At 44.7% G+C, this 13,793-nt stretch overlaps 1 protein-coding gene across 1 annotated transcript in view; it reads left to right on the top strand.

Moving 5' to 3' along the window:
- Window positions 1–13,793, top strand: part of COLGALT2 (collagen beta(1-O)galactosyltransferase 2) — a 103,709-nt gene continuing 89,916 nt past the window's right edge. Inside the window, exon 1 of the mRNA XM_028121576.1 lies at window positions 1–263. Within this exon, the coding sequence (XP_027977377.1) occupies window positions 1–263 (263 nt within the window). The remainder of the gene's footprint in view (window positions 264–13,793) is intronic.

The following is a 13,793-nucleotide window of genomic DNA, read 5'->3' as shown; positions in this document are numbered from 1 at the left end:
ATGGCTGCGCGCCGCGCAGCCACCCTTGCCTGCTCGCTGCTGCTCCTGTCCGCCGCTCTGCTCCGCGGCGGCTGCCGGGCGCGCTTTGCCGCGGAGCCCGACTCGGAGCACGACGAAGAGGAGCCGGAGGTTTTCCCCGAGTCGCCGGTTCAGAGACCCACGGTGCTAGTGGCCATCCTCGCCCGCAACGCTGCGCACGCGCTGCCTCACTTCCTCGGCTGCCTGGAGCGGCTGGACTACCCTAAAAGCAGGATGGCCATCTGGTGAGCGCGCGAAGCTGCGGCCGCCGGGCTCCGGAGCGTGGGGCACGCGCCGAGCGCGGTGCGCACACCTCCGGCCGCCCGCGCCGCTCCGGGGCGGATGAGATCCCGAGGTCGTGTTGGGGAAGGACGCGTGGGGCTGGGTGCGCCTGCGGTGCCAATGGGGATGGCCAGCCCGCCCCGAGCTCCGGGGTGTGCGTGGGGGTGTGGATCGGGGTGGCCTTGTCCCTTTCCCCGATAGGGGCTTGTGGGCACCCCGCAAGAGGGCTAGCGGCGCCCCTTTCCAACTCGCGAGGTTTACTTTTTCCCGCCTCCTACCCCTAGCCCTGGGGAGAGGGAATAGGGGTGCCCATCGCCGCCTAGTCGTCCAGACGCGGCGGGAAGCCTCATTGTGGCCGGCAAGGGGGCTCCGGAGTGGCTAGGCGGCGTGGCTTCCCGGTGTCCAGCTCCTGCTCTCTCACCTCGGAGGCTAGAACAGTGGCTCCTGGTTCACCCGAGGACGGTGGGGTGGGAGCTCGGGGGTGGAGAGGGGATATAGACTCAGAGTTTGAGGTTAGGTGGGGCCCACGGTGTCTTCCCAACCGCGCCGCCACGGTGGGCCTGTCGCCTCCGCCTGCTCCGGGCTGTCCGCGCCTGTGCATCCTCCTGGGGCTCATTCCTCGCGGCAGCTGCAAACCACGCGGGGTGCCCTGGGGGGTACTGTGTCCTGGGCACGGAGCTGCCTTGGAGAAGGCAGACAGTTTTGTTGCCCCGGGATGGAGCCCCGCGCCTGGGACTGTGTTTGTTGCGGGGAGGGCTAGGACATCAGTGCGAGTGGCTGCCCGCACCAACTTTTAGAACTCGGTCTAGTCTCGCACCTTTTAGAAACGCGGGCATCAGAGGGCGAGACGTTGGTAGTCAGGGGAGCCCCGCTAAAAGGCCTGAGGAGGAGGAGGAGGTGGACGCTGGCCTCGGGAGACAGGCAGCCGGGAACGTGGACAAGAAGACTCTGTCTGGTCCTCCGAGGAAGACAGAGCCCAGGTCAGTCCGGAGCAGTTTCTGTCTTGCGTTGATAAAGGGAGCCATCCTCAGACAAGACACACCCTTAAAGCTGCGGCTGGGCAGAAAGAGAGAAGGGAGGATAAAGCAGTAGCTGGAATTGGCAGCCTGACGGTAGCTGGTGGGAGAGGTGCGGAGGTGAGAAAGCAAACAGGAGATACAGTGCAGCGCTGTGCTATACACTGCTTTACTATTACCCTGTTATACGTGCCGGCTGCCACGGAGAAGGGCACGGCGTGTGCAGAGGGAGAACGGGTGCAGCCAGGTTTTAAACCAGAAGGAAGAAGGATTTTTTTTTAACCACTTCAATACCAAAGAAGATTTCACAAATGTCAGTTCTTAGATGCTTTCTTCAAGAGAGATGTTTTACAACATGGTCTTGGTCTTCATGCACTGTTTGGTTTTAAAGAACATTGTTTGGTTTTAATTTACTATAGGAAATTAGTGAAGGCTGAAGCAGGTAGGAGGGGCACAGGTTTTGCTACCTAACGTATAGGTATATATATATATAACTCTTCTAGCATGGGGTGAACTTTTAAAAGGGATACGAGGATCCCTATTTTACAAATGAAGCAACTGCGACTTCCATCAGTTCAATAACTCCCTTAAAGTCACAGAATTAATAAATGGTAAAACTGGAATTGGAACTCAAGTTTGTCCCTAAAGTCTACCCCACAAAAATAGTGGTGGCAACATGATATAAACAAAATTTATATAAACCTACAGGCTACAAATTAGGAGGCAAGTGGTTTGTCACTAGCTTGATATGTGGCTTTGGGCCAGTTGCTTGGGGTCCATAGACATCAGTTTCCTCATCAGTAAAATGAAGGAATTGGAAGAAATGATTTCCAAAATTCTTTCCAGGTCTTAAATTCCATGGATTCTGTGATATCAAAATGAAGCAGCAATGATTGTGCATCCTAAGTCCTCTGGATGTTCCATATTTTGTGGATGTTGATGTTCTTTTCAGATGGCTAGTATTCCAATGCTTCACTGAGTTTTGGGATCTATTTTCCCTTAACCTTGTTAATAGTCCATGTAACTGTACCTTGTCTCTTATGGCCAGTGTTGCAAAGTTAAGGAAAAAACCCAAAGTTTGAATAAGCCTTGGGCAACCACTGCATTAGCCACTAAAGACTCTTCTTTGAATTCTGGTTTAGAAATCTTATATCATTTATTAGGTAATAATAAACAAAAGGGCAGTTTCAAAATGGTCCTCTACAGCTCTCAAAGTAGTTTCATTAACTATGTCATCTCATTTGATCCTTACTACCATTCTGTAAATAAATAAACTTATTTCCATTTTATAGAAGAAGACATTGTATCTAAAGTAACTGACTTAAGGGCACCTGGGTGGCTCAGTCGTTAAGTGTCTGCCTTCGGCTCAGGTCATGATCCCAGGGTCCTGGGATCGAGCCCCGCACTGGGCTTCCTCCTCAGCCGGAAGCTTGCTTCTCCCGCTCCCACTCCCCCTGCTTGCGTTCCCTCTCCCCCTTGTCTCTCTCTGTCAAACAAATAAATAAAATCTTTAAAAAAATAAAGTAACTGACTTAAGATTACACTTATTTATCAATTTCACAAATACTTAATAATAAGAGCCCACAGTTATTCTAAGCACTTTACATTCACTATCAGGTATGTATTGTGATCATACCCTTTTACAGATGAGAAAACTGAGGTACAGAGAGGTTCTGCAAGCACACACTCCTAATGACCAGCTTTTGTGAGATCGAGGCACTATGCCAGGTTCCAGCTGAAATAAAGTTGAGTAAGGTGTGGCTTTTCACAGACAAATATGGCTCCTTTTACTGGGCAGTGTAAGGTGATCTGAATGGCATGTATAGGGTTTAGGGGAGTGACAAAGGACTTCTAGATCAGATTGCATGGTCTTGGAAGCCTCCTTGAGGAGAGTTGACACTTAGTTGGAACCCAGTTATGCAAGACAAATAGGAATCTACTAAAACCTGGGAAGTAAGGAGGGTTCCAGGAAGAGGGAACAGTGAGGGAGGAAAAAAAGACACTGGGACATTAACCACAGTTTCCTGTCAGGACAATAAAGCAGGTGGCAGGTTTATTGAGTGCAAATCTCCAAACTCATTGCATTGTACCACCGAAGTTGCTAACTTTGAGACTGGCGCTAGGCGAGTATTTGGCTGTGAAGGTTATGGGATATTACCCACCAGGAGGAAGCGGTAACTCAATTTAGGATGCTACAAGGAGCTTCTGCCAACTACTTCCTTTTAGTCTCACAGTTGAAAGCTCTATTCAACATTCTGAGATGCCAAACTGACTAGTATCCACTCTGCAAAGCCGGCATACACTAATGTCAAAGATGGTCAGTGTCAAAAATGGTGTTAGCTACCCAGAACTTTACACAAAGAACCAGGTGGTATATAGAATCTGGGCTGCTAGCTTCCATTTAATCTTATCTCCCAAGCTCTGTGCACACTCAACTTTCTCATTCATCTACTTACCTTTATCACTGGCTAGTGATAAAGGTATCAGAGGAACATCTGATAAGACTTCTTTCCTGTACGAGTGAGAGGTGTGGTTCATTGAACACATTCAGACTTCCTGTTGCTGTAATTTTTTTTGCCCACTGAAAGTTCTGGACCATATTTGCAGGCAGTACCAATAAATTGTCCCGAAAACTTTGACTGTCAGAGACTGAGTACAGTTATCTCAGTTAGCATTAAGTTTATTTGGATTGGATTGAATTAAGGAAAGTTTATGTTTTAGAGATATTTTGTACTAGGCAAAGAGAAAACATGTCACGTGTACCTGTCTGATCTCAAAACCCCCATCAAGCAAACTGTTTTCCTTCAAATATAATAACAATAATAAGGAACTAATGTTCCTCGTGTTCTAATTAAAACCTGCACTGAGTTGATGGGAATCACTGCTGTGCCGAGATGAAGAGAACTGTTTGGCATGTGGCGTGTGGCATATGCACTGCAGTGGGTGCACTTTACTTCAATGGAGCCATGAACGGTGGCCTTAGCGACGGAGGGAAGGCTGACCTCACCCCCCTTCCCAAACCTATGATTAAGGGGAGGAGTGCCAAGTTGCCATGATAATGAAAAATGGAGCAGGACACAAGGAAAAACATTTGACCCAAAAGACGCATTCAGTTTGTCTCGTGGAGCCTGTGGGAAGACAGTGGGGACTCAGAGTCTGTGCCATCATAAGGCAGTAACTGCCATGTAATTACACAACGATTTGGGCATTACATTTGGGAGGTTTGAAAAGTAGCATACTACACTGGAAACCATTGTATGGCTTTCTAAATCAGGAGATGGTTTTCTGTTGACATCGACATTAACATTGGTGGGCTTCTGCTTGTTCTGGGGTGTCGATCCCCACATTTTGCACACTACTTCATCGCTGCAGTGTTTGGGGGATTACCTTGGATTATTCTCCACTTCTTGATGCTCAACAAGTCGCATTTTGGTGAATGATTAACTAGACACACTAATATAAGTGTGTTTGTAAAATGTTTCAAACTACTACTAGTGATAGTTTTCAGCACCAGCAAGAACAGTGTTACATTTTATCATTACAGTCTTGACATTCAATGCTTATGTTATCCCTATGGGTAGAAGTTTCAGCTCCTTGGCGAAAAACTAGATGATACTTTGGTTCCCTTCTCTCCATTAGTCTGTTTTCATCACTTTTCCACCTTCTTTTTCTTATTTTTTTTTCCCCAGCCTGGTGGTTTAGTAGTACCGGGGAGGGGAGTATCCAAGCTTATAGTCAGGTATGCTAAGGTTTGAATATCCTGTGTGATTGTGGGCACATCAGTGAACCTCTAACCAAGCCTACCTTCTTCATCTGGAAATAACCAATTACAACACCTACCTCCAAGATTTTTTTTTAACAAGTTTTTAAACAAGTGAAATAATGTATGGACTATGTCTTTCACGTAAATGTTAATAAATAGACAATAGTTGCTATTTCCTATCCATCTTTTCCTTTTGGCCCCATCTCCTTCACCTTTCTCTTTCTAAATGAAGATTTTCAAAACAATATATTCGCAAGGCACTCTCTCTTCCTTCCAACAAAACAAATTATTAGCAGAATGAAAACTAACATTCATTTACTAATGAAAACTAAACACTTTGATAAGATAACTAATTTAACCCTGACAACAACCCTGGGCAAGAGGTGCTATGACTCTCCTCACTTTACACAGAAGGAGACTGAGGCACAAGGAATTTCAATAACTTGCCTAAGGTCACAAGGCTAGTGCGTGGTGGAGCAAGGATGTGACCCAAGCAGCTAATGTCCCAGACTGAGTACAGATGGTCTGTTTAAGATCAAGAAAGGACCAATTAGTTCTAGTTTTTGCTTCTGTCAGTTGACCCAACTTAGGAAGATAAGAGTGCCAGTGTTTCTTCCAAACAAGAATGGCCCCTTCTGCTTGAATGACACAAGGGACTCAGTGGTTCCCTTCCGCTGTCTTGATAATTTCATCACTTAGCTTAGCCACTTTATAGTTACCGAACTCGGCTTTATGTTGGTGGATTTCATAGGTACAGAGTGAGACTAAATATATGAATTGCACATAAATACAGATCACTTGCTATGATCACAGCTACATAGCAAAAGAAAGAAATTTATCCAGTGTTGTTGGTAGCAAATGAATAAGGCAGCACTATTCATAGGCACGATGGCTGCAGCATCTTGGGTTCGTACTGGTAAAACAGGTTCAGTTTTTTAGCCTTTTTAATTAGTGGTCTTAGACTTAGTTGACCTTTAAACTCAACCTTCTTCCAAATGGTTGGAGAAAACTATCATCTTCCCACCCACCAATTTCAAAACATGATTGGGCCTCAGGATTATGTATTTCCTTTGGGTAAAAACTGAAATGACTGATAAGAGGATGCCTAAATTCCCCTGGTTCTATTTTATTAATTGATGTCCACGGATGGGGAAACCAAAATATAGGGCAATTAAAGGATTTTCCCCTAGCATATTATACAGTGAATAAGTCATGGGATGAGATAACAGATTTCTAGATTTTAAACCCAGGGTGGCTGTTTAATGTTGATTTTTTTTTTTTAGATTTTATTTATTTATTTATTTATTTATTTATTTATTTATTTATTTAGCACAAGTTGGGGGAGTGGCAGAGGGAGAGGAAAGAGAATTTCAAGGAGACTCCACGTTGAGCATGGAGCCCGACGCGGGACTCAATCTCACGACCCTGAGATCATGACCTGAGCCGAAATCAAGAGTCGGGTGCTTAACCGACTGAGCCGTGCAGGCGCCTCTTGATTACTTTATGACAAATATAACTCAGGGTTTAAGGCACATGCCAGTTATTCTAATCAGGGTTTGGTTTTTACAGGTTTGTCTTCAGCGACTTTCTCTAGGTGATTCTACCCCTGAGCTTCTTTGTGGCTCCAGGTACATAAGCAGGCTTCTTGTGGCCCTCTCCCTTGACTGTCTCTCGTGGTCGTAGGAATGAACAATGGAAGCTTTGTAACCAGGGAGGCTGCTGGTTGTGCCTGGGCCCCTTTTCCAACACTTAAGGGTACACATGGGTCGTATCACTGTGTGGAACTGTCTTCGAGTCTTTGGCACAGTATAGTAGAACCATTATAAGGCTTACATAGGGACAATAGTAGGACTATTCTAAGGCTTGTTTCTGCACATTTCTTTAAATAATTTAACAACAGAGTATACAGTTGAGATAATGTCCGAAAAAAATTGATTAGGGGCACCTGGGTGGTGCAGTCAGTTAAGTATCTGACTCTTGGATTTGGCTCAGGTCATGATCTCAGGGTCATGGGATCGAGCCCTGAGTGGGGCTCTGTGATCAACGTGGAGTCTGCTTAAGACTCTCTTTCTCCCTCTCCTTCAGCCCCTCCCTCCTCAAATAAATAATCTTTAAAAAAAATTGATTAGCCTATAATATGGTTGTTTGTCCTGTTCCCCAGTTACAATATTCTGAAGACGGTTCACTATATGTGTTTAAATCATAGCTATTATTCATCAGGAATTACAACATGTGTCTACTGTATATGTCTTGACTTCTTATTCTCAAAGGAGTGACTTGTTCATTTAACTACACTTACAGTGTGAACATATCAAAAATTGCTGATTTAAAAAATTCTGAAATCCCTTAGGGGCCTTGTAGATTTATTTAATAGTGATTTAATTATTTTAAGAACTTTCCTGATGTTTTTCTCTTTTCAACTGAAACAATAATATCCTCCTATAATAAAGATTCAACAGGATGACTAGAAACATGATAAAAAGTAAATCTCCCGTCTACTCTATGCCACCTGCCAGAGACAACCAATGTTAACAGTTTCTTGTACATTCTTCTAGAAACTTTCTGTGCATGTACATATATTCTTTTAATGTCAACCCAAATAGGAGTGTTTTATATATCCTGTTCTGCATAAGTTTTAAAATCTCTGTTTCTAATCCCAGCTTTTTAAAACTCTGCCAGCCCACCTATACTCATGCCCTGGGTGGCTCAGTAAAAGCCAGTTTAACACAACACCCATTTCAGGTAGTTACTCTGAACACTTCCTTAATTACACTCATCCTATTCTCTTCTCCTTGTGTCTCTGACCCCAGAAAATCTGGCCCTGAGCCCATTTAAAAACAAAACAACACTTTTTAAATGAAGTATAATATGCATCCCAAAAGTGCTTATATCATAAATGTATAACTGGATAACTTTTCGCAAACTGAACAAAACTGTGTAATCAGCACCTGCCTCTCCAGGCCTGCATTTGTACACAACAGTGATTGTTGGGGCCGCGTAGCCACTGTCCCTTGGCCTTTGTCCAGCAGTCACGTCCCCATCAGGCCCATCCTTTGTGCAGTTATGATTACCCCTCCACTGTCCGGCTCTTTGACGTGGCTTGCCTGGCCCTTGTAGAAATTTGGGTGGTGACCCTTGCTCAGATGCTTCAGGAGCCCTAAGACTCAAGCTTTCTAGAATGAGCAGGCCCGGCAAGCTGCCAGTGAATGACCTAGTGGTAAAAGATCATATTACTTTCCCCTCAGCTCTCCATTCTGCTGGTGGAAAAGCTGTGTGTTAATGTTCATAAAAGTAAAAAAGAATCCCATTATAGGTAATAATTGAAAAGCCACGTGGAATATAAATAGAGTGGCTGTAATTAATTCACTGGAACATGCTGCCGTTCAGATCCTTGAAAATGCAGCGTTTGTGGTTGGTGGCATTAGCCAAGTCTCTTGCATGAATTAAACCTTAGATCTGTCTGGAGGGCATTTCTTTTCCTCTCTAGGAGCACCATACAGTAATCTTTTCAGACTTAGACTTCCAATAATAACTTCATGACATCCTGCCAGGGCTGAACTTAGGACTTCCTAACACATCTCATTTAATTGAGGCAACAATTGTTATTATTTTAGTTGTTTGTCAAATTCATCAAGCTGGGACTGTCCCTGACTTGTTGGTTTAGCCGGTGGGATTTCTTCCTCTGCAAACATAATAAAAAATAACCCCTTCCACCCCTCAGCATTTCTGATTAATGTTTCAAGACCCCTTAGAAGATGTGCATTTTGGAAATACAAATAACTATGTAAGTAATGATCCTGGACTGCATATGCCCTAAGAATATGGCAGAGGGCTGAGTGTGGGGTTGGGTCTGCTGTTAAAGCATTCTCATGAGTACCTGCTTTAAGTGATAAATTGGCTGCATTGGAAGAATTCTTTACCCTCTAGGTTGAAGTACTTAAATGTCTATTGAAGGACTTGTCAGGCTTATCGGTGGCAACTTTCACCACTTTGGCTGTTGCCATGGTCTCAATGTTTGTGCCCCTCCCCCCTGTCCTGCCTCAAAATTCATGTGTTGAAATCCTAACCCCCAAAGATGATGGTATTAGGAAGTGGGGCCTATGGGAGGTGCATAAGTCATATGGGTGGAGCTCTCATGAATAGGATTAGTGCCCTTGGAATAAGGGGCTCCAGAGAGATTCCTTACCCTTCTACCATGTGAGGACACAGAGAGAAGACTGCATCCTGAAAGAGGGTCTTTGCCAGAACCTGACCATGCTGGTATCCTGATCTTGGACTTGTAGCTCCCAGAGCAGTGAAAAACCTGTTGTTTATAAGCCACCCAGTCTGTGGTATGTTCTTATAGCAGCTTAAGTCTGTTAGAACAGACAAAGACAGCAGTTAAGCCCAAGAAAACCAAGACAGGTAGCTAAAAGTGCCTACATTTGAGACAACAGGGAAGTAGCACTCTTTTTTTCCATTCCCCATTCTTTCTCAAAGAGTGATCGTATATATTTTGGAGGTGGGGAGGGGAGTGGGCTATAGCAAGCTTCCTATTCTCGTAGGACTAGAGATGATTCTGAGACGGGGGATATAATGAAGGTACATTGATCGGCATTTTCCCTAAAAAGTCATGTTAAGTGAGAAACTGCGGCATTTCAGGGTCTTAGGAAAGGCAAAATTTTCTGGAGACTAAGACTGGAACTTAAATTCCTGGGATATCTGTGAGAAATGTGGACATCTGGGGCTGTGGCGTTTCCAACACAGAGTCCCTTGCTGGACCACTGGACTGCTTTTTAGTTTCTTGGTTTCCAGCCAGCCCCATAATCTGTTCAAGCTCCACACACCACAGTGATTATGGTTGAGACCCGCCAAGATAGTGGAAAGTTACTGCCAAGTGGAATCAGGATTTTTCATGTCATCACCACACCATTGAACAGTAAGCTTAATGCAGCCCCCACATTACTGCATTCCCTCAGCTGGAAGCATGGGGTAAGGGAGGGGGCACTGGGAGAGCATTCAGACAGTCAGACCGTGTCTGGGGTTTCAGATGGATTCTGTGGAGTTGGCATGGAAGGCTTGAAACAGTCAGCACACTAAAATATTTTAGAAAATTATAAATCTTTTTGCCTTTTCTGTCTTCCTAGACTTTAAGATGAATTGGGCACATTGATTTCCATCCTAGAAATTTTTTCTTTATTGAGATAAACTATGAATTTGTAAAGCAATGGACTAAAAATTATTATGCACATTCTTTTATTTATTTGGCCATCACCGATTGTCTATGTGGATGAATCCAGGCGATCAGGTTGAAATTAGTAGTTGAGGTGGCCTGAAAGTGACTCACCCCCATTGGTCAAGTTCATTGGCCATGGGTGGACATGGCCCTCATCACTGTCCTGTGGACCTTTTGGTTTAAGGCTGCTGGGCTTCAACTAGTGGTTCCTAAATACTAACTAGTTCAGGGCCACAACACCTAGGACATTTATTAGTTACATGGACTTCTCGGCTCCTTTTCAACCGCATTCAATCAGATGGCCTGTGGGAGTGGCCTGGGAATTTGTATCTTAAACATGTATATGAATGATTTGGATGCACCTGTGGATTTAGGAATTACAAGGGCTGAACTCCCAGAAGACCCTGGGAGGAGTGGAGGCACTCTCAGGAAAGGTCTGAAGGCTGTGTATCCATCTAAGGTACAGGCCATAGGATTTTCAGAACTCGGAAAGTTGGCGTACTGTGGGCTCTTCAAAACTCGGGATCCAGATGCTTAAGCAATCAAGGAATGCCAAAGGGTTTTCTTATTAAGAGAAGTAGTAAGGTACAGGATTACAAGGGATAGGCTCTGCCAGGCATGCATCCTTTGTGTTTTTTATTGAGTCAAGTGCATGTGCTCTCCATCCTTCCAACAGTGGCTATTTTTAAACAAGTTATGTTTTGTTTTGTGTTTTAAAGGCGGTGCGCCACGCTGCCCACTCTATGGAGTGCCTTGCACTGGGGCTCAGTATAAAATGACACTCCTTCAAACCCTTCTCTTTGTTCAGTGTATTTCACATCTTGAGCTCATCAAGCATTTAGTTTCATAGAAGAAAAGACATCCAGTGATGAACATCTCTTAATAGAGTGGAGGGAAATCAAATCAGTGCGTTTCTTTTAAATAAAAAGTGGTCATTTGAACCACTTCAGTCCTCATATTCCAAAGGCTTGGTTCCTTTGTTGTTTGTAATTAGTTTTCTTACCTTTGATTTTCTCTTTGGCATGTCATGAAAACCTCCTCCCTTCATTTGTGAAAAATATAAACAATCTATTAAATTAGCCTAGCTTCTAGTAGTTGGCAGTTCGGCTTTAATTATATGATATTATAAAGTCCCTAAGCCCCAGGTCTTCACTACTTATGAAATAAAAATTTAACTTTTTCGGAATTCACACCGTTCTAGTCTGCTGTACAAAGGATTGTTCTGAGTTGGTTGCTGCTACGCCAAGTTATGTTCTAACTTGGTAGAGTTGCGTTTCCTCAAGTGCATGTGCAGGCAGCCTTCTCTGGGATAGATCACAACTCAGTTGCTAAATGTCCCGCTGTTCCACATCCTAATTTTACTGTGTTCTTTTGGTGACAGGTCTGTGAAATATTCCATAGCAAAAGTTCTCAAATTATGCATCCATTTTTCTCTTTTAGTCCTTTTTCTTCCCAAGGATGTGAGCTGTGTTCTACCATTTAGTGCCTCCCACCGAGAAATAACAGTTATCTGGGGAGGAAGGTGTGGCCTGGTGTACCTGGGTGTCTCCAGGACAGTTGCCCCTAGCCAAGAGCAGCCGCGTCCATTTTTCCCCACGGTGTGCAAATATCATCCTTTCGTTCTTTGTGTTGTCTCGTGAAAGGGCTGGAGGCATTGCCTATGCTGGATCATTTTGTACAAGCTCTTTATTCTCTCTGGGCCTCAGTTTCCTCTCCTATAACAAAAGAAGAACATGCTAGAGTTGAGCTTCTCAAATGTGGCTGCTTATTCGAATCATTTGATGAGGTTTGGAAAGACACTGATGCCGGCCTCCCCTCCCCCAGACCATTCAAGTCTGAATTTCTGGGGTAGGATCAGGGCAAGTGACATATTTAAAAACTTCCCAAGGGCCACAACTGTGCTCAGCCTTGAGAACTTTGGATGAGATGTTCTCTGGAGTGCCTGCCCGATCTGACAGTAGTATGCCCTTCATGGGGGTGACCATATCCGGAGAACATTCATGAATTGTAACGCTGCACAACTGGTGTTTCCTGGACCCTCTGCCTAAGCTCAGATCTTTTTGGAGTGGCCTAAAAAGAAAAAATCTCCATCTTCTCAGAAGCTCATTGTACTTCACCCTATTGTATAGTGTGCCCAAAGGTGTTCACTGAGAATGTGGTCTCTGGCAGAAGACGGGTACAGGGATGACAGAATTGCCAAGGGATAGCGACAAGAGGGCTGGCTTTGCAGGGGCACGTACCGGAGCTTCTCACGAAGGGACTGCATGCACCAGGTGCAGAGACAGCCGCAGCGCAGGGCTTCCTGCCCGTGGTGTACAGATGCTGCCCCTTGGCTAAGGAAGCTGCATATATCAAGGCTTCTAAGCACATCTTGCCAAGCTCCGGCCACTCAGGATTCCTTCCCGCAGTATGTGTTTTGGTGTGTTGCCCGGCCTTGCTTTTTAGGCGTTCTGTTTCATACTGGTGCAGAGCTTCTAATCATCTCTGGGTATTAAATTTCTGATGCTACTTTTAATGGCTTTGGATTTTCGCTTCTTTTGTTTCTCGATTTGCATAAACAGTGCCGCCTTTGTTCTGTGATCTTGACTCAGCTTCAAAGCCTCGTCTGGGCACCAAAGACACACTGGATCCTCATTTCTTAGGCATTAGATTGCAGCAGCGCCAGCAGGTGCCTGAAGGTTACAGCCCCACTTCTGGGCCAGTCTTCTGTCTCCCAAAGAAGATTAGATTCTGCCAAGTCCCCTTCGATAATGGTGCTGAATCTTAATAGCTTTTCCTAAGGCCTGTGCCAATCCTGGTGAACTGAAGGAGAAGTGCTGGCATTTGAAGAGGAAAGGACAGGAACTCACCAAGATGGACTGGACTCCCCTTCCCCATGAAAGGCAGGTTATTAAGGGTCCCTCTGGGAAGCATGGAAGCCCAAGCTCACTGGTCAGCCTTAGCTGATGTTGGCATGGTAAAGGCCAACCCTTACTTTCCTGTGCATCTTATCAAAATAAAGACAGTAATTGGACTCTCAGTTATCCGTGATGGGATTATCTATATGTTGGATATACCGAGGCCAGCTTTTGGTAACAGGTCAGTTTGGTACAATCCACCAGCACACCCATGAGCTGCGTCTCTCTCTGTGCTGCCCAAGAGTTGTGTGTTTAGACAACAGAGAGTAATTTGTATCTCAGTTCAGAAAATAAGTTGGAAGGTATTCTGGCACATTCCACACAGGGCATTTCAGTAGCAGTTGTATCTGGCCTCTTAGCTGTTTGCTTTTTTGTGCCCTCTGTGCCCTGCTCTGCCATATTTTCAGATTTTCTTGAATTCTTTGCCTTGCCTTGGTCTCTTCATCTATACAGTAAGTGCTGGATAGCTTGATCTTGAAAAGCTTTTCTAGCCACAGCGTGCTAGGTATTTGTAGTTCTACCACTGACACCATGTAAAATGAAGTAACTTCCTCTGTTGCCGAGTTATTGGGGATGCCCCTTGGGCCTTCATCTCTTTATTT

The sequence above is a fragment of the Eumetopias jubatus genome, unplaced genomic scaffold, assembly GCF_037043125.1.
Source record: "Eumetopias jubatus isolate StellerSeaLion01/CBP00866 unplaced genomic scaffold, mEumJub1_p1.0 scaffold_12, whole genome shotgun sequence".
Classification (NCBI taxonomy): Eukaryota; Metazoa; Chordata; class Mammalia; order Carnivora; family Otariidae; genus Eumetopias; species Eumetopias jubatus.
This window is presented reverse-complemented; position numbering and strand designations above follow the sequence as displayed.